The 22,067-nt window shown below is 58.9% G+C and overlaps 3 protein-coding genes across 3 annotated transcripts; 2 read left to right on the plus strand and 1 right to left on the minus strand.

Moving 5' to 3' along the window:
- Positions 1-89: 89 nt before the first annotated feature.
- Positions 90-10,033, plus strand: ALAD (aminolevulinate dehydratase). The gene is made up of 12 exons (XM_038164883.2): positions 90-154; positions 3,874-4,019; positions 4,237-4,287; positions 5,862-5,958; positions 6,480-6,615; positions 7,123-7,206; positions 7,485-7,573; positions 7,877-7,932; positions 8,573-8,660; positions 9,155-9,241; positions 9,446-9,575; positions 9,664-10,033. Exons 2-12 carry the CDS (start codon positions 3,907-3,909, stop codon positions 9,741-9,743), a joined length of 1,011 nt encoding a protein of 336 aa, XP_038020811.1. The 5' UTR covers positions 90-154; positions 3,874-3,906; the 3' UTR covers positions 9,744-10,033.
- HDHD3 (haloacid dehalogenase like hydrolase domain containing 3) lies at positions 9,957-10,854 on the plus strand. Its single transcript, XM_027470809.3, has one exon. It carries the CDS (start codon positions 9,957-9,959, stop codon positions 10,671-10,673), a length of 717 nt encoding a protein of 238 aa, XP_027326610.3. The 3' UTR covers positions 10,674-10,854.
- A 402-nt stretch (positions 10,855-11,256) lies between these two features.
- BSPRY (B-box and SPRY domain containing) lies at positions 11,257-22,031 on the minus strand. Its single transcript, XM_027470807.3, has 6 exons — positions 21,833-22,031; positions 21,418-21,516; positions 20,275-20,505; positions 18,412-18,437; positions 17,290-17,414; positions 11,257-13,085 (listed from the first exon to the last, which is right to left on the minus strand). Exons 1-6 carry the CDS (start codon positions 21,881-21,883, stop codon positions 12,559-12,561), a joined length of 1,059 nt encoding a protein of 352 aa, XP_027326608.2. The 5' UTR covers positions 21,884-22,031; the 3' UTR covers positions 11,257-12,558.
- Positions 22,032-22,067: the final 36 nt, after the last annotated feature.

Consider the following 22,067-nt stretch of genomic DNA (forward strand, 5'->3'; position numbering starts at 1 on the left):
GCTTGGGGGGGGGGGTTCGCGGGACGGGCCGGGGGCGCGCACGGGGCCGCGCGAGACTTCCCGCCGAATTACCGAAAGGCGGGGAAAGGGGCGTGGCCACGCGGGCAGGGGGCGGGGCTATGCAAATCCCGCGCGGCCGGAGCGGCGGCAGGAGGTGAGCGCGGGCCGGGGCGGCGGGGGGCCCGCGGGCAGCGGCACCGGGCAGGGACCGCACTCGGTGTCCCCGTCCCCGTCCCCCCCCTGTGCCCGGGGCTGCTGTAGCGCCCCGCGGCCGGGAAGCACCCCCATGGCCCGGCCCGGCCCGGCAGGCTCGGCACCCGGGGGTTTTCCCGTCCGCGTCCCCCTGCAGCGTGCCCCGAGCCGGGCTGCGGGGGGGTGGCCGAGGGGCTGGGGGCGCGGTGAGGCCGGGGGGGGCTCGGTTTGCTCGGCACGGAGCACAGGGGGTGAGGGGAGGCCTCCCGGCGGCCTGCAGATCCCTCCCGGGGGGAGCGGGGGGCAGGCGCTGAGCTCTGGGGACAGCGGCAGGACCCGAGGGGACAGCGTGGAGCTGGGACAGGGCAGGGACAGGGGGGGGGTGAGGGACAGGGGCTGCACCCAGAGGTGGTCGGGGGCTGGGACAGGCACCCCGGGGACGTGGGCACGGCACCGAGCTGTTGGAGCTCAAGGAGCGTTTGGACAAAGCTCCACGACACAGGGGCTGCTGTGGGGTGGTCCCGTGTGGAGCCCGGAGCTGGACTCGATGCCCCCCCCCTGCGGGTCCCTGCCAGCTCCGGGCCGTCCTGGGGCTGTGCCTCGTGATGGAGCCGGTGGCTGGCACCCAGCTGGCACTCGGTGCTGCGCCCGCTGCTGGTGCCAGGACCCGGCACTGAGGCACTGCGAGGGCTCGAGCCCGGCTGTGCCCCACAGGGACCTGTGCCGGGTTTTGGGGTCGTGGGGAGGGTGCAAAGCAGCGAGTGCTGGCACCCTGCTGGTTCCCACATGGGCATCTCCAAGGTTTCCAGGTGGAAGATGAAATCTTTCCTCACGCCTTGAGCTTTGTTAGTGGCTGTTAATTGAGCTGCAGCAGGGTGGGAGCTGTGTGGGGATCCGCGTGGCTCTGGGGCCGTTGGCCCATGGGGTCACATCTCAGCCTGCACCTCACAGCTGCTCACACTGCCCTTCCCTTGCCCACTGCAGCCCTGCCCTGGCTTTCGGACAGTTTTGGGGCATGCAGCGGCTCAGCTTCTGCCAAAGGGGCCCCCAGGCAGGGGTACCCCCAGCTGTGGCTGTTATCCCCGCTCCGCAGGCCCTTGGGACCTTCCCCACAGAGGGTGGTGGCCTCTATCTGTCCCATACAGCACAGTGGCGGCCGGCTGCCTCCCATCCCACCCCGTCCCCCTCCCCTGCCTCCCCCAGGATTAACTGCTGGAGCATTTTCTGGATTCTCGAGGTGCATTTTGCTCACTGAACCCTTTGTTCCCGGTGGCTGCCCGCTGCCAGCCTGCCTGGAGCCCTGCCCGAGCGGTGCCCGGGGGCTCTCTGCAAGCAGGGACGGCTGCAGCAGCCCCGGTCTCTCAGCTATTTCCTAAGTGGTGCCCTGACACTGCCAGCGTGCCGTCAGCTCGTCTGCATCCCACGCAAACACCGCTGTCATTTTTTATAGTGCTTTTAGACGTGTGAGCTGGCAAGTAACCGAGAGGTGCCCTTTCTGTATCCCCAAGCTAGGAACACAAGGACTCGGTTCAAGCCCGGCCTGAACGTGATGCCCCTGTTGCAGGTGGGGTGGTGTGCTGCAGACTGGGAATTGGGCTCTGTGTGGGAGTGTTTGAAGGGTCTTGAGCTTATCCCAGTGTGGCACAGGTGAACACCTCAAATTCAAGGTTTTGTAGAGGAACAGAGCCATCTCCTGATCAGCTCTGTCACTGCCTGCTGTAGCAAGTGCCCCTGTAAGCCGTCTTTCATGACCATGGTCCTGGTGGGCAGACCCAGAGGTTTCTGTGTCCTGCAGAGAGTCGGGCACGGTGGGCATGGGTAGAGGAGGATCAGTGAGGCTTATTGCTGGGGAAATCCCTCCCGGGTCCTGGATTTATGGCAGCAAACAGGAGGGCCCAGGAGGGCTGTGATGGGACTGGGGACGGGGGCTGCTTCTGGGATGGATCACACAGTCAGGTCTGGGCTGTTCCCAGCGTACAGTCCCCAGCTCTCCACCCTCAAGCTCTCAAAACAAAGTCCATGCTGTGCACTTTGTTTCCTGAACCTGAACCTCGGCTCCTGGGCAGACGCAGAGCTGGGGGAGCCCGTGACCTCTGCCCGGGAGCTGGCTGGGCTCCACGCCCTCACTCCGGGGGCCCTAAATCCTGCACTGCTGCCCCGGGGCCAGCGCTGCCGCTCCTCCGGCTCCTCTACCCGAGGCTCCTCTGCTCGGGGTGTTTGCAGGACCTTGTCTGGATGAGGCCCAAGGGTGCAGCCAGAAGTGCTCAGAGCTGCCCCAAGGGAGCTGCCTGCCCCTGGGCCGTGCTTCCCAGGCCGTCCCGGCCGCAGCAGCTGCTCCTGTGCCACCCCAGTGCCTCGTCCCTAGGGAACACCAGCTCCTGCCCCCAGCTTTGGGTGCTCTAGTGCCAGCCCTGTGGTACACCCCAGGTTTTTCTGTGGGCAAAAGGCAGCATGGCTTAAGCAAAGCAAAGGATTTATTGTTGTAAAACTTAAATCTGACTTATCTGGTCACAATTGTTATTAGTGAGATCTAATTATTGCAGGGGAGAAAAAAAGAAAGCATTAAAGGAAGAAGTTTCCGCAATAACACAGGTATTTTCGCTTTGTGCATGCTGAATACTTGCTCTTTGTTACTCCGTAAGCACTTCTGCCCAACTCCCACGTTTGCATTTCTTTATCAGGCCATAGGTAAGCGCCCACTGGTGTTGTGTAACCACGGCGTTCACAGCCTGGTGGCTCAGCACCACCCCGTGCTTCTCTTCTTCACCCAGCACCGAGACGTTTCGGTATCTGCCCTTTGCCATCGTGGCCACGACTACTTTGTGCTACACAGCCCAATCTTCAGTCTTTAGCAAAGACCATCTCATCATAGAAAATTGCTGTTCCAGCTCCACAAGCTGAAACAAAGCTCCAGGCCGTGCTGGGCAAGTCCTGAGGCCGTGCAGAGGTGGTACAGAGCCTGCGGCTGGGCACTAACAAGGTGTTATGGTATTTACTGGGTTATGGGGTGAGAGGCTCCTGCTTCACCCCCGCTGCCCGGGAAGCAGATGCCCTGGGGAATTCACTGCTGCTGCCTCGCTGCAGCTCACCAGATACGGGCCAGAGCAGCACGCGGGGCTGCCACACTCTTGTAACTCACCTCTCGGTCACTGGCTGAGTCCTGCAGCTGGGATTCCCAGCTAGCAGGGAGCGGGGCAGCTCCCCTACAGCTGACAGCAGAGGGGCCTGCTGCTCTCCAGCTGGTACCTGTCAAGGCACAAGGTGCTGGATGCAAGCACGGGGCAATAAATGAGCTTTTCTCAGCGAGCGGCTGCTGTGGGGGAGCAGCAGCTGCCCAGGGCCAGCCGTGGGGTGCCGCAGCTCCATGTGCCCTCTGGCCAGGCTCTGAGCCCGGGGGGCTGTGTGGAGTTTGCAGGGTGGTGGCACTGAGCTGTGTGAGTGTGGCTGTGCTGCAGGACGCTGCTGGTGCCCCTAACTCGGTGGTTTCTAGCACGGAATGGGAAGGGGCAGCAGGGAGGAGTTGGCACCGTCCCCGTGTATGGCTGCAGCTCCCACTCCCCACAGGTGCAGCACAGGGACAGCCCTGCGCAGGGCCCTTGGGCCTCAGCCCCTTCCCCATGCACTCTGATAGCCGGGCCTTGCTAGCACCCAGCCACTAATCTGATGGTTTTGGTGTTTCAGTCTCCTTTCTTGGCTTCCTCGTGAATTCCCAAGATGCAGGCGGACTCGCTCCTTCACAGTGGCTACTTCCACCCCGTGCTACGCTCTTGGCAGTGCACAGCAAGCACCTTCGATGCCTCCAACCTCATCTACCCAATTTTTGTCACGTGAGTGAGCCAAACCAAGGGACAAACCAAGCTCAGCTTGGCTGCACATAGAGCTATGGGCTCAGGTGCTCCCTGAGCGGTCGGGTGGGTTTAGACCCCCCAAAAGATTCCCTGTAGACGAGCCTGGGATGGGGGCTGGGTTCTCTGGGCACTGCCCACCTCCGATCTTCCTTCTCACACCAAGTGCTCACATCTCTGTCCCATCCAACTTCTGCAGTGACAGCCCTGATGCGGTGGAGCCGATCGCCAGCCTCCCTGGACAAGCCAGGTAAGAGCACAGACCCTGAGCTGCGTGCCCCCTGCCACGAGCAGGGCTGACATGGGCCTGAGATGAGCACAGGCCAGGGGTGACGCTCCCAGCCCCCCTTATGCCCTGCCTTGGGGACCCCCCAGCAGCTGGCAGGGTGGTTGCATCCCTCTGCTTAAAGAGAGAAAGAAATCAGATCGGGATGTTTGGAAAATACCGACACGGGCAGGGAGGGTGCCAGGGCCCCACAACGTTGCAGAGCACTCGCACGGTGTGGGCTGAGCACACACAGAAGTTGGAGGAGAACGGGGAGCCCAGCAGCACTGGACGCAGCTCCTGTCCTGCGTTAGGTCCTGTTGCTCCGTCAGCTCCTGTCCTCCTCACTCGCTGCTGTGTTGGCAAAGCTTGGTCGGAGGCCAGAGGGGGATGTTCCCATCGGGGGGTGGGCAGGATCTCCCTTGTGCAGGACAGGATTTCTACATCTGTCCTTGCTGTGGGGCGGCAGGAGGTGGGGCGGCGTGGGAAGGGCACGAGGCACCTCAGCCAAGTGGCTCACAGCACCTCACTGCTCACAGCTCTGCTCTGCTGGCCCTGGGCACATGGCCACGGTTGTGCGAGCAGTGTGCGCAGCACAGTCCGTGCTCTGTGCCACACCAGGCGCTGCGCCTGCTGCCCAGCTCACCGTGCCGAGCCCAAACTCTGCTTTCGGGGCTGCAGCAGGAAAGCTGAGATAAGGGAGTCAAGGGCAGGGCATGCTTGTCCTTTCAGAGCAGAGCTCAGCCCCCTCTGTGTCCCTGCCGGGCAGATAACTGTCCTTAGCCCCAGATAAGGTCCTGCATTGTTCCTCCCAGCACCAGCTCCCCCGTATCTCCCGCTGCTGCTTCCAACCCCATCAGGGGCAGGGACCCCTCCCACCAGCCCAGGCTGCCCCCAGCCCCATCCAGCCTGGCTTTGGGCACTGCCAGGGATGGGGCACCCACAGCTCCTCTGGGCAGCCTGGGACAGGGCATCACCGCCCTCATGGTAAAGAATTTCTTCCTCATATTTAATTTAAACCTTCCTTCGTTTAGTTTAAAGCCATTACCCCTTGTCCTATCACTCCACTCCCTGACAAAGTCCCTCCCCAGCTTTCTGCAACCCCTTTAGGCACTGTCAGGCTGCTGTAAGGTCAGCCCGGAGCCTTCTCTTCTCCAGGCTGAACAACCCCAACTCCCTCAGCCTGTCCCCATAGCAGAGGTGCTCCAGCCCCTTGATCATCCTCGTGGCCTCCTCTGGACTTGTTCTAATATTTTCCTGTCCTTGTGCTGGGGACCCCAGAGCTGAACACAGGCCTCCAGGACAGGCCACACAGAGAGCAGAGGGGGCAGTCCCCTCCCTCGCCCTGCTGGCAGTGCTCCTTTTGGTGCAGCCCAGGACACAGTTGGCTTTCTGGGCTGCAAGAGCACGGTGCTGGGTCACACTGAGTTTCTCATCCACCAACACCCTTCTCCTCAGAGCTGCTCTCATTCCATTCCCCACCCAGCCTGTATTTGTGTTTGGGATTGCCCAGCCTAGGTGCAGGCACTTGGCCTTGTTGAACTTCCCTTTGCTCCTAGGTATGGAGTCAACAAGCTGGAGGGGATGCTGCGGCCCCTTGTTGAGGACGGCCTGAAGTGCGTGCTTATCTTCGGGGTGCCCAGCAAGGTCCCCAAGGTCAGTGTGTGTGAGCAGGTGGTGGCAGGGAGCTTGGGGTGGCCACAGAGGTGGGGGAGAGGAGTGTGGGACTGGGGGGGGGGTCCCCATATCAAACACGGGCAGCTCAGGGGCTGTGGCACACTGTGCAGAGCAGGATGGGGATGGGAAACCATAGCAACACCCGAAATGCTCCTGGAAACCCTGGGTGCCTCTGCCCTGTCCCTGTGAAGACGTGGTACGACACTGCAGGGTGGAGGAGAGCAGAGAGCTCTGCACTGCTGGAAGCAGGATGGGTGGCTCGAGAGGCCGTGCCCTGTGCTCCCTCTCCTGGCCCTGCCCGGCACTGGGAGCTGTTACGGGGTGGCCCCAAGACCTGTGCTCAGCTTGGTGTCACTGCTCCATCGCCCTTTTCCAGCACTGATGATCTCACTGCTCTATGGTACAGGGTTCAAAACGTGTTTCTTGGGCAGACCTCCTGCCATGGAGGAGCTGCTGGGAGGCCCTCAGCTCTTTGTACTGAGGCATTTCTCTTCACACAGGATGAGAGAGGCTCTGCCGCGGATGCAGAGGACACACCTGCCATCCAGGCCATCAAGAAGATCCGCTCCACCTTCCCGGAGCTGCTCATTGCCTGCGATGTCTGCTTGTGCCCTTACACCTCCCACGGGCACTGCGGTGAGCACACGGCGTGGGTCCCGGGGTGCTGCTGTGTGGGCACCATCCCACAGGGGCACCTTCCCCTGACTGGGACTCTGGGGATTTGCTGCCTCCTGCTGAAGAGCTCTGGGCGCTGGTGGGGCCAAGCCAGCTCCTGCCTCAAAACTTCCCAGTGCTTGCATTAAGCCTGGGAGACCTCCTGGATTCTGCCAGCAGCTGGACAGGGTGGGAGGCACACGTGGATAAACAACCGGCTCCCTGTCCCTGAATCTGTCTGAGCACCCATCCAGGTCCCCTCATCGCTGCCTTCCTTGCCCTGGAGCACCCACATGTTGAGTTCAGCTCACGGGGGCTGTGCTGTTGGCCTCCTGCTTGCTGCCCCTCCTTACCCAGTTCCCTAATGCATTCCCCACAGTTGCTCTGAGCATCTCTAGAGCTTGTTCTGAGAGCCGTGCTCCCACCCCGGGGATCGAGGCAGTCACCCAGCTGTCCTGCCCGTTGCCCGACTCCAGGTTTGTCCCCTAGGCATCCTGCGTGAAGATGGCACCATCCAGAACGAGCTCAGTTGCCAGCGGCTAGCAGAAGTGGCACTGGCTTACGCCAAAGCAGGTGAGCAGTCTCCTGGCAGCAGCGCCCACACTTGGCTCTTGCAAACTTCCCCCCTCTCACTCAGAACTGGCCCAAAAGCAAACCCTGCCCTGGCTCCAGTGGGAGTGCTTTCACTCTGGGCTGCAGAAGCCTCCACCCACCCTCCACTTGCTCCCCTCGGGAGGTTGTGGGGACCCCAGACCCTTCCCTTTGGCCCTAAGAGGGAGATGCCTGGGGTCGCCTCCTGCAGGCAGGCAGAGCCCTGGGCAGGTCTCAGTATCTCCGGCCTTTCCCTGCAGGCTGCCACATCGTTGCCCCCTCGGACATGATGGATGGGCGCATCGCGGCCATAAAGCAGGCGCTGATCTCCAATGACATGGGCAACAAGGTGAGTGTGGGGCCTGTCAGGAGCAGCACCAACAGGGGGCCGCACCACGAAGTAACCTGGGCAGAGGGTGGAAGAAGTGAACCCCCACCTTGCTCGTGACATGCTGCAGGCGTTTTCCTTCCCCACTGCACGCAGGAAGGGAAGGTCCTCAGCCAGACACACGGGCAAGCGAGGTGCCAGGCCTGCGGCAGGGGAAGGAGGATGTGGAGCAGAGTATAAAGCAGCTGTAGGAGGGAATCGCTACTGCCCCAGAGCTGGGGTGCAGCACAGAGCTTCTGGCCCTCACAGTTCCGTTCTCTGCAGGTCTCGGTGATGAGCTACAGCGCCAAATTTGCTTCATGCTTCTACGGTCCCTTCAGGTGAGGCTCTGCAGGGAATGGTGTGTCCCAGCCTGGTGTGTCCCAGCTCGTCACCTGGGAATAGGGCTCAGCCAGAGCCGGGGCTGGAGCTTACCTGTGTGCTGTGGAGCACCTTCCTCCTACTTCCTCGGTGAAAGAATGAACAAACGTACTTTGCCCAGGAGAGGCCTGCTGGTGGGAAAGTGCTGGGTGAATTCCTGGGTGATCTCCTGTCCCACCCCTCCATCTGCCCATCCTGGCAGGCAGAGGGGGCTGCCTACAGCTGCCAGGAGCAGCAAGTCACAGGAGCAGGGAGTCACAGGACCCAGTGTTGCCCTGAAGGGTGCATTTCAGGACAAGCCTCAGCTCATCCAGCTAGTAGACATCCCAAGAAAGGCATGACCCCAAGAGAGTCCCTGAGGGACCTGGCCCAGAAAAGAGCAAAAGGAAAATGTCTGAAGTAACTTCACCCCAGCCCTCTGGGTGTGGAAGCACAGCTCCTGCACTTGCTGGAGCTGTTCCCGCATCCTGCTGTGGATGGGGAAGAAGGGGCAGCTGCTCTGGCCGTTTTCCCAGCCTGTCTTCACACACGAAGCCGTGCAGGGTGAGAGGCAGAGGGAGCCGTGCTGGTTCCAATCCCTGCCCTCTGCCTTGTTCCCAGGGATGCTGCACAATCCAAACCTGCCTTCGGAGACCGGCGATGCTACCAGCTGCCGCCGGGCGCCAGGGGCCTGGGGCTGCGAGCTGTGGTGAGTCAAACCTCACAGTTCTGTCGCTGTGGGGACTGGAAACCCCTCACACAGCGCCCAGGCAAGAAACCTTACACCCAGCGCTGCAGAGGGGCTTGGGACAAGCTGGAGGCAGGAGGGGGGAGGCGCACCAGCCAAAAGGGCTGAGGGTCTTTGCCCTCTGCAAGTGAGAGCTGGTGCACAGCGGGGGCCCGAGGACTGCATGTTCAGGGCCGTGGAGCTGGGTGTGCTGTTCCCTGCTGGGACTTGGGGGGACAAGGACATGTCCCTGGACAAGGAACACGCAGCCCTGGCTTTCCCCAAGCAGCTGGCAAGGGCAGTGCCAGCTCCTCCATAGCCCATCCATGGGCTCCTGTGGCCTTTGGGGGCTCACGCAACCCTTCTGCGTCCCTGGGAAAAGCAAACCCCGGGTCAAAACTGCTGGGAAAACCAGCGGGGCGCTTGCTGGACAAGTGCTGTGAGCTGCAGGGATCGTGAGCGTGCTCTCCTCACAGGACCGGGACGTGCGTGAGGGGGCAGACATGCTGATGGTGAAGCCGGGGATGCCTTACCTGGACCTGGTGCGGGACGTCAAGAACCGAGTAAGCCCCGCGGGCGCCCTGCAGGCACGGGGGGCACGGGGAACCCCCCGAGGATGGGGAGCGGGTGTGTGTGGGGGGGGTGTCCAGCAGCATCATTTCAAAACCAGAGGGGCTGCGACTTGGCGTGACGGCGGGGTGCTGGGGGTGCTCGGGGTGGCCGAGGGGACCCCGCTGGGTGCCCCCCGCTCACCTCGCGGCCCGCAGCACGCCGCCCACCCGCTGGCGGTGTACCACGTCTCGGGGGAGTTCGCCATGCTGTGGCACGGCGCCCAGGCTGGAGCCTTCAGCCTCAAGGCGGCGGTGATGGAGGCGATGGCCGCCTTCAGGCGCGCAGGTGAGTGAGAAGGGGCCGAGATGGGAAGGGGGGGGGAGGAACCGGGCGGGCTCCGGCTCCAGCCCCAGCCCCTCTGCTCCTCCCTCAGGGGCCGACGCCATCATCACGTACTTCGCGCCGCAGCTGCTGCGCTGGCTGAAGGAGGAGGCGGCGCCGGGGCGGGCCTGAGCGCGGCGGGCGGCGCCGGGGGGGGACCGGGGCCGGGCTCCCGGGGCCGGGCTCCCGGAGGAGGTCGGTGCGGGCCCGGCACCCCCCCCACAGCGCAGCTCGGCCCTGCCGCTGCTGCCCCGGGACCGCGCCTCGGCGGGCGATGCGGGCAGGAGCCGCTCCCCGCCCGCCCCCGCTGTGTGTGCGCGGTGCCCTGAGCCCGGCAGCGGGGCCATGCTGCGGCTGCGCCTGCTGACCTGGGACGTGAAGGACACGCTGCTGCGGCTCCGGCAGCCCGTGGGGCAGAGCTACAGCGCCGAGGCCCAGGCTCACGGGCTGCGGGTGCAGCCCCAGGCGCTCAGCGAGGCGTTCCGGGAGGCGTACGGCACACAGAGCAGGCGCTTCCCCAACTATGGCCACAGCCAGGGCCTGAGCTCCAAGCAGTGGTGGCTGGACGTGGTGCAGCAAACCTTCAGGCTCGCGGGCGTGCACGAAGACGGCGTCCTCGCACTGATGGCCGAAAACCTTTACCGGGATTTCTGCAGCGCGAGCAACTGGGAGCTGCTGCCCGGAGCCGCTGAGACCTTGAGCCGCTGCTGCCAGCGCGGCCTGCGCATGGGGGTGGTCTCCAACTTCGACAACCGGCTGGAAGCCATCCTGGCGCAGTGCGACCTGCGGCGACACTTCGAGTTCGTGCTCACCTCAGAGGCTGCAGGCTTCGCCAAGCCAGACAGGAGGATCTTTGAGAAAGCCCTGCGCCTCGGCGGGGTCCTGCCCGAGCAGGCGGCTCACATCGGGGACGACTACGCCAGGGATTACAGGGCTGCCCGAGAGGTGGGCATGCACAGCTTCCTGCTCCGTGCCACCGGGCAGGGTGGGCACCCAGAGGTGCCCCCAGGGCACATTCTGCCCACACTGAGCCACCTGCTGGCCCTCATCGAGAAGGGGTAGCTGCAACAGCTGCGCTTTGGGGAAGGACCGGTGCCACTGCTGAGTAGTGAGCCACTCATCGCTGTGATTTCTTGCTGCAACTTGGGACAAATAAAACAAACACTTCTGAGCGCAGGGAGAAGCAGTGCCCGCAGAGCAATAGTGTCATTAATACAATAAAGTAAACTTGGCACGCTCAGCATTCCTGCTGTGTTCTTTCAAAATGCTGTATGGGAGAGGGTCAGTGGTGGTGTCTTCCCCTGCTGGAGCTGGGGACTGGATTGGGAGCAGCACAGGATGCATTTCACCCAGAGTCCTTCATATCTGCACTACAGAAAGCCAATTGTGTCCAGAGGGATGGAGGCAGACAGCAAGATTTGTCCCTTCTCAGTCACTCCCTGCTCACGCAGAGCTGTGACTACTCCTGTCCTGGTGACAGGCAGCCAGCAGAGAGCACCCAGCGGGCACTGACCCTCTACACCCCGGTGGACCTCAGGTTTCCACCTCGGCAGCACCTCCCTCCCCTGGAGCCATGGCAGGAGGCAGTCACAGCCCTCCTGCAGGCAAAGCAGTCTGGAGTTGGGGCTGTCTCCATAGTTTAACGTATTGGCAAAAAACAAACTTTTAATTATTAATTTGGGTATTGAGAAATGGATGACAAATTTTAAACACCAAGAAAACACCTTCCTTCCCCTTCACCCAGCAGCAACGTCAGTCCAACACCTCTCTCCCCTCCTAATAGCAACCACCCGTTTTCACTGCATTACACACAGCCTTCCCCATCCCTGTGGTGGGCAACAAGCAGCTCAGTTTTGGTCAGTGTTAAGGGTTACTTTCTACTCCTCTGCTCTGGCATGGGAGCCTCCATGGGCCACAGTCCCTTTGGGGTGTCTCTGCTCCAATGCGGGTCCCCCATGGGTGACAGCCCCACCTGGTGGCGTCCTTCCTGCAGCACGGAGTCTCCTTCAAGTGTGTCCCCAACAGCACCCCTTGCTATGTGCCTCCTCCCCCGTTGTTTCTCCATACTTATCTTATTCCTCTGATTTTTATTTTTTTTTAACCCCACCATCAAATGTAAACCTTTACTAAAGGTTTTTCATTCCTGCAGCATGAATTGCCCCCTGCCTGTGCTCCTCCCCCTGCCAGGGTTGGAAAGAAGCCCTTGTTCTGCAGAGGAATTAAATGATTCACCTGAAAAGGGCTGGCAGAGCCAGGCATTACGCTGACCCCATGCTGCAGCACAGCTGCTTTCACAATTTGGCTCCCTCCCACTTGCACTCCTAGCTCCACACTGAGCAAAATGCAGTGTTGGGACCAAGGTCCCCCCACCCACTGAGCTGGGCTCAGCAGGAACCAGTTGCAGAGCAGGAGCTCTGCACCACCCAGCTCCTCGTCCAGCCCTGCAGCCCAGCCAGCAGCACTGAAGCTAAGGGGAGATCACAAAAGCCTTTGGCCCAAGCAGTGCCAGCAGCAGCACGTTCCAGCAGCAGCACAGTCTGCTCCCAGCACAGGGGGGTTGTGGCTGAGCTGCAACACTCAGGGCCATCGGCTTGCACACCTGCACGCACCTGTGGCATCCCCCAGGGCTCGGGAAGGCTGGCACTGGGTGGAGAGGAACAGAGGAACTGATGCTGGTTTTCCCCCAAAAGTCCCTGCTACAGGGTAATAGTGGGGTCCCAGAGGGCACACGTCAGGTATGGGGTAGCCTGAAGGAGGAGAGGAAAGCTGTTGTAAAACAAGAGAACAGGCAGGTTGAAGGCAGGTCTTTTCTGACCACTGTGCATGAGCTGGTAGCCCAGCCTGGGCACCTTTCCCCACCTGAAGGCACTGTGTGTTGTACGTGTATATACAATCCCTGCACATACAATCACCCATTCATGCCCCGCCAGCGAGTGCAACACTTTGCTCACTGGACGAGCGAGATGCTGTGGTGTGCCACTGCAAAGACGGGATAGAGCGGTGCCGCAAAGGTCTCCCTGTGGGAGAAGAGGATGGCACAGGAGTCGGGGTCGTAGAAGAGCACCTCCCCTCCTGCAAAGTCAACCAGCACGCCGATCTCGGCCGGGGACTTGATCAGCTCCACAGGCTGCGGCTGACCTGCGTGCAAGAACCTGAACTCCTTGTCGTAGCGCGAGAAGACCCAGGAGGCAGTGTTGAAGCCGAGGCGGACCTCGTTGCCAGACCCCTTCCGTGGCAGCGAGCCGTAGCAAACCCCCAGCTTATAGGCACAGCTCTTCTCCACGCTGATCTTCCACGCATGGAGCCCTGTCTGGAAAGCTGCAGTAGCCAAAGCGTTGGGCCAGTGGTCAAATCGGTCGGGGCAGTCCAAGTCCAGCTTTGCTTTCTTGGGGCTGAAGGTCAGGGTTTTCTTGTCTTCTGACAGGCTCAGGTGGGGGCTGACAGTTTTCTCGTCAATGAGAATTTCTTGAGAGCCTGGGAGAGAAGCACGCAGTGAGCACAGATCAGGCTGCCCCTGCCCAAACCCCCCAGGGCAGTCACAGCCAGAGCTATCAGCACCACCCTCAGCACACAACACCCCTGTGGATCAGTCTGCCCCCGCAGGGTGACACGGTGACAAGGACAGCACTCATACTGCCACTTCTCATGGCCTGGGAAAGGATGGAAGGAGCCAGCTGGGAGCCAGGGACGAAATCCAGAGAGGAATTAGCACTCGTTAAACTGAACAAACATGCCAGAGGCAACAGCCTGGGAGCCCTGCCCCATCCGGCTGGGCTGCCAAAGCCACCTCTGTGGCTCTGCAGCCTTCAGATTTCACCAGCTGCCTCTCCGTCCACGCACTGAATGTTTCACAGTGTCCTGGTTTCAGTTAGACACACAGTCACACACATTTATCTTATTCTGTCACAAAAGACAAAGCAGCAGCGTGGCCAAGCCGTGGTTTGGTTCATCCCAACAAAGAACAGTGATCCGAGCAGAGGCTGGGAGCAGTTTCCATGCATGGCAAGGAGCAACCCAAACCTCAGCCCTGTTCCCCCAGTGCCCCTGCCCGGGTGCTGAGTGGGGGCCGGCTCCTCCCTGAGCCAGGTGCGTCAGAGCCGCCTGCTGCTTGGGAAAACTTGCAAAGCCAGTACCACAGGAACAAGGAGGGCTGGGCGGAGAAATCCCTTCCCTCCTCCAAAGCACACTCAGCCCAAGCTGTTCTTCGACCAACACTGCCCATCGGCCCTAACTGCGTTCGGAGCAGCCTCAGGAAGTGGCACCAGGCATTAGAGATGAGCCGGGCTGCGACTTGACTCAGTTTTGCTGTGACACAGGGACGGGTCCTTAATTCGCAGGACAAAACCAGCGATTTGCACCCTCAGGGTCAGCACCCAGCACCACTCGCCCTGCCTGGGCCACACGCTTCCCCCTGCGCCACCCTTCCCCATGGGACACGCAGCACTCCGCAACCAGGATGTGAGCACTGAGTAACTGCTCAAATATCCCCCTAGCCCTGTAAAATCCCAAAGCAAAGGGAAAAGGCTGATGCCCAGGTGACTCACCCCTGCCCACTCGCAGGGAGATGGAGTTTCTCTGCAGGTGCCCCTCCTCGCCCTGCCTTCCCCACCCTCATTCATTTTATGTCTTCAACTGCCACAGAAACAGGGCTGGAGCCGGTGAGTCATTTGCTTTCCCAACCGTCCCGCTGGGCTGGGCTGCAGGAAGATCTCGACCACGCGAAGCCGGTTCCTGCCATTTCCTCATCACCCTCTGCCTGGCGCTCAGCAGCCGGCAGGATGAGGCCCTCAGAGACGCAAACCACCGGGCTGCAGCCTGAACACGGCCGTCCCAGAGCCCGACCTGCACACCGGGGACGTGCCACGCACCCACAGTGTGAGGCCTGCACCTTAGGCAGGAGCTATCGCAGGTAACAGCGAGCAGAACGAGGAGCTAAGGCAGCACCCCCACAGCCTCGCTCACTCACGGCTTGCTCCACAGAGCGCCAGCCAAACGCCCTGCAGCCTGCCTGCCCGCCACACTGCGCTCAAGGCAGGTTTCCGCAGCCCAGGCTGTGCCCGCGCTGCCTGCTCAAAGGCTGACGTTCCAGGAAGCCAGGCGCTGCTACGAGTTCACAGAAAAGGGAGCAGCACGAAACTTCAGCTCCCGCTGAGCAGGGCACTAACCCTGGTGCTGTGCAACGCGCACCCGTCCCCGTACAGCGTTGCCTTCTGGTGCTCATCCACCCAGGGCAGGGCTGCCCCGATCACAACCACGTAACTTCGCTGCAGAAATGTGGTTCCAGAGGAGCACCTGAGGGAGGGGAAGCGCTGGCCTAGCAGCGGAATAATTCAGATCAGTGAATTTTCCTCCTCCGTTTTGTCACCATTAAAATTGCCCTCTGGATATTCCTGTATATTCTGACAAACAACTCCCCCAGGAAATCATCTCACCTCACAATCTTCTTTCTTTGTGTCACTCCCTCAGCACGCGACCCTCAGAGTGGCTTTGCCACTTCCGACGAGCGATGGATGCTGAACAGATAAGTTTATGTCTCTTAATTAGGTATGTGTTAGTTGCAGCACATTTTACTGTGTTTAAAAATCAAAATTCCTACTTCCAAACTCACCCACCTGGAACCCAAACCCTCGTGCCCAGATGCAGGCAGCACGGTGAGCGCAGACCCCCCAGGCCGCAGAACTTCACCGCACAAGAGCCCGGCACCTCAGCCAGCAGGACGGCTGCAGCCTGCGAGCTTTGAAGGCAGAGAGGGGCGAGATGTCTCCCCTCCGTGGAGGGCTCGCTGCTCGTGGCCGGCCGGCCTCGACATTCAGTGCCTGCCCCAGAAGGACCAGGGCTGCTGGCTTGGACCCCTCCTCACACAGTGCCAGGGACTTTAGGTGACCTCCAAGTTGAAGACAGAAGCTGCCAAGGCCAAACATCAGCAATAAAGGCCTGGCTGCCACCTGAAGGCATCAAAGGACTCGCTTTTATTTCTGAAAAAGTGAAATGGAGGTTCTGGTACCTTCTGTCTCCCAAGCTTTTGGGAGCCTACAGAGACAAACTACCAAGGCTTGGGATTAACCTTTTTTAGAGTAGATAAACAAGACGGTCACAAATTCAACTGTCTTTGGGAAGAGGGAGCACTAAGTAAAACGTAACATTATGGTGTCTTCATGAAAGCTAGGACCACTGAAGTTAATATTAAATTTTTTAATGCTATGTCCTAGGTGGACATAGCCTTAAATGTCCACCCAGGACATTGGACTAGTGAGACAGCAACAATAAGGCAGACACCCTCAGCATATAACAGTGACCTGTTACATCTAACCACACACAAAAAAAAAAAATCAGAGTAAAATTTCCATGTAATAAGTGCACCACCAGTGCACCCACTACTAGGACCTAATGACTTAAGGTTACTATATCTGACAAGGACGTTACTGGGAAAGGAATCCATAACAAAAGCATGTCACAACAAAGGGGACTAGGGAAAGGTTCCCTGCTTCCCTTGACAGCTCTAAACATCTGCTGAGAACCTGCCTAGCTTTGGCAACGTACAACCGCAGGATTTTGCATGAATGCCAGTAATCAAAGACTCAAAACAGAGCAGACTGAATTAACTGCAAAGGGAGAACAACACCAGAGTTTGCAGTAAAAGAAAACTGCTGGCATTGTCTGGTGTTCAGATTCCCAAGCCAATACTTAAAAGCCCTAGAGCAATACCAGTCAGAAGCACACACATTTAAAGGACTCTGAAAAGAGGGAAAAACTGGGAACCACTCATTGACATCAAGGGCAAGGTCAGCAAAAAATCAAAAGTTATCACTTAAGCTTTGGGAAGATCACACAAAGGATTGCTCATAAGGAGACACACAGGACAAAACTGTTCAAATTCTGAAGGATGTTACCTCCTTTGAGGAACATAAAAAAAAAACAAACAAACATTTGAAACGCTCTAATGATGTCCTTTAAATAATACTAGAAGCAAACATTTCACAATTAGCAATTCAAGCAGATCGCAGCTGAAGAAGACTGTCTCTGACTGCTCCGAGCTGGCAGCACCTTGGTAAAACCGTACACAGAGCACATCACTGGCCTGGCACTCGTTTCTGACGCCACGTCGGCTGTACAGCGAGAGCTGAGCCAGACCACAGACCCCAAACGTTTCTACCAAACCACCAGCTCGTGCACAGCCACAAGGTCTGCTTATGATCAGAAAGCTACTGCATTTGCTCTCTTCTCGCTCCTGCACGTTACAGAGTGCCTTACAAACACTGCGCAGGTGATTTCAACCCCTTTTAAAACCGCCAGTAGGGCAATGCTGAAAGCAGTAAAGGCCAAGTTCCTTATGGCAGCAGGAGTTTACCTGGTGTCACCAAGTGACCCAGGAAAATGGGAAACAAAACCAAGTGAGGTTATGCAATGGAGACGATAAAAGACATGGTCTTTTCAAACTCCAGTACTCCTCTTAGCCACCCTCTCTCTCCTGAACCCCTGACAGCTGCTGCTGTTGCCCACCTGGCTGGGGAGCACCAAGCAACCTGCAGGGGCTGGGTCAGCAGAGAGGACAAGAGGCACCAGGTCCTCCACCTGCCAGGGCAGGACGCAGCATCGGGATGTTTCTACAGGCAAAAATCAAATGAGCTTGCAGAAACCCAGATCTCCAGAGAGGATGAGACCTGAGCAAGACACTGACCTGTGATGCAGGAGAGAACAGCAGAGGCCCACAGCCGGTGCAGCAGTGGACTCTGAACACACTGCTGATTAAAGTTTAACTTCACAGACTCCTGCGGCTCCAAGATTCCCTCCGCCACCTCTGTCCTAGCAAAGAAACACAGGAGTTATTTTGAAGTCTAGTGATTAATTGACAGTCTAAGAGGTCTTTATAGAGATCACTAGGAAGCAGTTCAGAAATACGAGCTGGAGCAGTTGCAAGGGCGGCACTTGCTGCAGAGAAACTACAGTGAGTGGGGGTTTCTAGACAAGCTCTCCTCCTGAGCGATACTTTCGGTTGGCTTTGATCACAGTCCCTTCTGAAAGGACTTCAGTGTTTTAAAACACAGCACCATTAGCCTGAGTCAACAGCTTCCTCACTCAGCACACACAGATTAAATGTGTCTGAGACCAGCCATCGAGATACAAGAGGAAAATAATGAACAGGCTGTAGGGAAGGAATCAGGTTTCCCTGTGAGTTTTTTTGTGGACAAAGCCTGACTGTTAGAGCAGAGCGAGCCGGGACTCCAGAATTCATGCACCATGGCAAGGAGGTTAAGGATTTGCTGGGTTCCTGTGGCTTCCAGCACCACATGAATTCATGTTTGCGAGTGGAGGCTGAGGCTCTGGCACTGGCTGCCAGCGATGTGCTGCAGCAGGTTTACTGTTCTCTACGGGCCCGCTCCAGGCAGAAATACTCCTGGAGCATGCCAGCACTTCAGGTGGACAATCCAATCCTACCTCCTGCCACCAGGCCAGGGACCAGCTTGCTCCATCTCACTAGGAGCCCCGTGTTGTGTTCTGAGGAGCTAGAGAAGGTCTCCTGTGAGCAAGTGCCAGAGCATCTGCCAGTGCCTCTGGAGAGACATCGCACATCCTGGTCTCCAGTGTTTCTGGTGCAGTGCAGCATGTGAAGCAAAGACCAGAGGACATGTTGGCATCAATGTGCTCTGTCCTTGTCCTCAGCAAAAGCAGCACAAAGGAGGAAAGAGCGGGTGTCACCACTGGCAGAGCTATGGCACGCTGCTCACACCAGGAATGCAGAAGGTGCAAGCAAGCTTGGAGAAGGGGTGAGGAAAAAGCCCAGGAGTGACCAGGTACTAACCTCTCGAAGATCTCTTTTTCTGCACGCTGTGGACAAGGAGAGAAAGAGTCAACACAGCTGAAATTAATTAATCCCACAGCTTAATCCCAAACACAGGCTGGGACACAGCAAACCTGGGACCCAGGGAGCACCATTCTCCTTCCTGACCCACATAAAACACCCCTCACCCCAGCCCTGACTTCAGGGAGTGTCCAATACCCATTTTCTTTGGCTGCAGCACTTTTCACTCCTTGACTCAGAAAATGAGTGGGAATGGCTGACAGTGATGCACCTTCCCTGTATCTAAAGATCTGTTCTGCTGAGCCAGGGACTGGGCAGGTGACAGAGGCTCCAGTGGGGTGTGGGAGCTTCCAGACAGCCTGCCCTGGCTCTGCTGAGTGTGCAAGCTGTAGTGAGCAGAAGACTGAACACAGCTGGTTCATCTGGTGCAAGGGAAACACAGGGGAGACCTATGACAGGTGGAAGGTCTCTGGAACCACAAAGAACCAGATCAGACCCCATACCCTCTGGTATACACCAGGTTGTCTGCATCTGGGAGACTCTTACTGCTGTGCCCTGCCCCAGGTGTGGAAACCCCAGCCCCATCCGTCTGTCAGGCTCCCTTCTGCATCCCTCCCTCCTCCCCATCCTGCTGGGGCACTGCAAGAACATCCCATGCATGCAGCCAACAATCCTGAAAGCTTTCAGTAAATGGCAAAGGTGCAGCAAGGGATAGAGAACCAAAGCCAAGACACAAGTAACCTTGTGAGCAATCCCATTTGTTTCTACACCTGCTGACAATGGTGCATTCCCCAGGTTCAGCCCAAATACCAGAGGAGAAGAATTTTTGAGCCCTGCTAAAACAGAGAGCTGCAGGGTACGCTACATGCCTTCTCCTGTGAGATGACACGTATCAACTCCTGATGGACACAATTGCCAACACCAATAACCCACAGTGGAGAATTTATTAACTCTATTTCCCCTCCATTATGTGGTAAAAGGAGAAATAAGATGGCCTTACTGTTTTCTCCCATAGATATCTGATGGACCTTGTGTTCCAGCCTCTACTGTAGACAGTGAGGCCACAACCCAGCCAGCAGGCTGCCAGGACAGGACAGACATTGTGGTTACCACTGAAGGGACAGTCATCTGCCTTCTGTCCCTGGATCAGGTCTGTCTTCCAGGCAGAACTTCTGCCACCCTCTTCACAAAGTTAGATGTGAAAAGCAGCAGCTAAGAGCAAGGAGGAAGAGGTAAAATGCCTGCCTGCTTGCATCTAAACTGAGAGGAGTCATCTAGTAAACCATGACAATTTAATAGCCAGAAAAGAAACCAAGCAAAGCTAAGCACAGGCTGCTTTGTATGATAAATACCCCACACAGAGGTATGCCAGACAACAGGTCGGGCTTTGAAGAATAGCTGCAGGAGCTCCCAAGGATCACATTTTTATTAAAACTAGACAGAACACTAGAAAGCTGATGGCCCAGTCTAACTGCTCGAGCTGTCCTGGCTGTCAAGCCTGGAAGGCACCTGAGTGGGCAGCACCAAGCCAATAGCTTGGAGATCCGAGCCTGAATGGTGCTGACAGCTAAACCTCACTGCAAAGGTGGGGAAAAAAAAAAAACAAAAAAACTCAAAGCAAAGGTGAAACCAGGCAGAGCAGACACTCAGGAACCACCAAGAAAACAAGGGGGCTTCTCTTGAACAGTTGAAAAAGCTTCTCTGAGCTAGACCTGCAGATGTAGGTCCTGCCCAATGCCCTCTCCTGCTGTCACTGCAGCAAGCTACTGAACACCGTATTTAAGTCTCCCAATATCCAGGTCATTGTCTAGGTCGTTTCTGGGCTGACGGACCTGTCCCTTGGTATGAGGGGAGGGTACTCACCACCAAGCCCTGGTCATCCTTGTTAGTGATCATGTCCACCAGGTAGGTGCGGAGGGCATCCAGCTTCTGCAAAGCCTCAGTCCAGTGCTCCTGCTGAGTTAGGATGCTCTGGTGCACCCGCTCCTCCTCTGTGTGCACGTTCTCCAGCAACCGCTGTTCTTCATTTTCACACACCTTTCCTACAAACATCAGCCTCTGGATGACCAACTCTCGTGCCCCATTGGCCGCAGTCTGCCAGAGCAAGGAGAGAGGAGAAATATCAGTCTTGCTTCAGCCCAAACAACAGCTTCCGCCAGCTTTCTGTAGGCTCAGCTTTTAAGATTACCCTGTTAATGAGCCCAAGCCACAGTAACCATCATGATGCAAACAGAGGTGAACGGGATAACCAGGCCCAAACTTGCTGACTGCCTCCAGGCCCAACCAGCCACCAAAGTAAATGTGCAGTAACCACTAATCACTGTGGCATGTAAGTGACAACCGGCTGCTCTGCCAGGGACCAAAGTGTCAGCCCTCCTCACAACTTCCAGGATTCACAACTAGCGAGAAGCAGGAGCCGACCACGGGAACTGTCTGTCCTCAGTGACAGCGAGGCACAAACAAAAGCAGGGCTCTGAGACACCGGTCCTAAAGCAATGTGTGATGGCTGCACACCAGCACAAATAAATGTATTTTACTTTTTTTGGCAAATGAAGAACGAATCACCAGTGTATTCTGGCTTTTTGAAAACTTCAAATAACAGAAACAGACCTTGAAGCCTGCAAAATTACCCCAGGAGGGCGCGCAGACCATGGATACACTCAGCAGTGCCATCTCAGCACTGCCCCAAGGCAGGGCAATCACAGAGCAGACAGGACAGGGTGCACTGCGATGGAAAGTGCTCGGTGACACCGCGCAGCTCCCCAAAAAACGAGCCTGAGCCACGGGGCAGGCACACAGCCACACAGCCACACCACCTCTCTGTGCCTCGACAGCCACCATGCTCCTGCCGCCCGCTCCATGCACACCGCAGCGCACGGCCCCCACATGCAGCAGCGAAGCAGCTGCAAGAGGAGCAGGAGGAGGAGGAGGAGGAGGAGGAGAAGCCCCAGGAGCAGAGGAGCCCCCCGGGACCACCACGGGGGGGAAGGAAGGGAAGGGCTTTACCAGGACGCTCTGGCTCTTGGCGGGCAGCACCTCGGCCATGTGCTTGGCGATGGCAGCGCTCTGCAGCTGCAGCCGCTCGCACTGGTCCACGAGCTTGTTCTGAAACACAGAGCCACGGGCTGAGCTGGGGGCCAGCCACTACCCCCCGCACCCCCGGCACCCCCACACCCTGCCCGGCTCCCCGCAGCCCTCCCGGGCCCCCCGCACCCCGACGGAGCCCCCGCAGCCGGCCCCGGGCAGCGCTGAGGGGGGGGTGAGGGGGACGGGACCGGATCCCCGCGGGCCTCACCCAAGCCCAGGCCGGAGCCGCGGCGCCCCGGGCCCCGCTCGCCTCCTGCCCGCGGGGCCCGGCACTGCAGCGCGGCGGGGCCGTGCCCGTACCGAGCCGTGCCAGAGCCGAGCCCCCGGCGCTTACCCGCAGCTCCGCCGCCCTCCCGGCCGGCGCCCCCCCGGCCCGCTGGGCCATGCTGCGCGGCTGCGGCACCTGCGGCAGGTGCGGGGATGGGGGGGGGGCGGGAGGCCGCGGGGCCGGGCCGGGGCGGGCGCTGCCGATCCCGATCCCGCCCGGCCCGGCCCCTCCCGGCCCGCCCCGGCCCGGCCCCGAGCCCCGTGGGGGGACCCCGAGGCCCCGGCGCGGCCCCCCCCGGGCC

This window comes from Anas platyrhynchos, chromosome 18 (assembly GCF_047663525.1).
Source record: "Anas platyrhynchos isolate ZD024472 breed Pekin duck chromosome 18, IASCAAS_PekinDuck_T2T, whole genome shotgun sequence".
In the NCBI taxonomy this organism is placed as follows: domain Eukaryota; kingdom Metazoa; phylum Chordata; class Aves; order Anseriformes; family Anatidae; genus Anas; species Anas platyrhynchos.

What these genes read in the sequence shown, in the direction of transcription:
- HDHD3 (XM_027470809.3), top strand. Translation starts at nt 9,957, where the DNA reads ATGCTGCGGCTGCGCCTGCTGACCTGGGACGTGAAGGACACGCTGCTG.
- BSPRY (XM_027470807.3), bottom strand. Translation starts at nt 21,883, where the DNA reads ATGGCCCAGCGGGCCGGGGGGGCGCCGGCCGGGAGGGCGGCGGAGCTG. An exon ending in CCAAGAGCCAGAGCGTCCTG is followed by an intron (nt 20,506 to 21,417) that starts GTAAAGCCCTTC and finishes TTGCTCTGGCAG; the next exon opens with ACTGCGGCCAATGGGGCACG. An exon ending in GAAAAAGAGATCTTCGAGAG is followed by an intron (nt 17,415 to 18,411) that starts GTTAGTACCTGG and finishes TTTCTTTGCTAG; the next exon opens with GACAGAGGTGGCGGAGGGAA.
- ALAD (XM_038164883.2), top strand. Translation starts at nt 3,907, where the DNA reads ATGCAGGCGGACTCGCTCCTTCACAGTGGCTACTTCCACCCCGTGCTA. An exon ending in AGCCTCCCTGGACAAGCCAG is followed by an intron (nt 4,288 to 5,861) that starts GTAAGAGCACAG and finishes CTTTGCTCCTAG; the next exon opens with GTATGGAGTCAACAAGCTGG. An exon ending in CACCTCCCACGGGCACTGCG is followed by an intron (nt 6,616 to 7,122) that starts GTGAGCACACGG and finishes TTTGTCCCCTAG; the next exon opens with GCATCCTGCGTGAAGATGGC.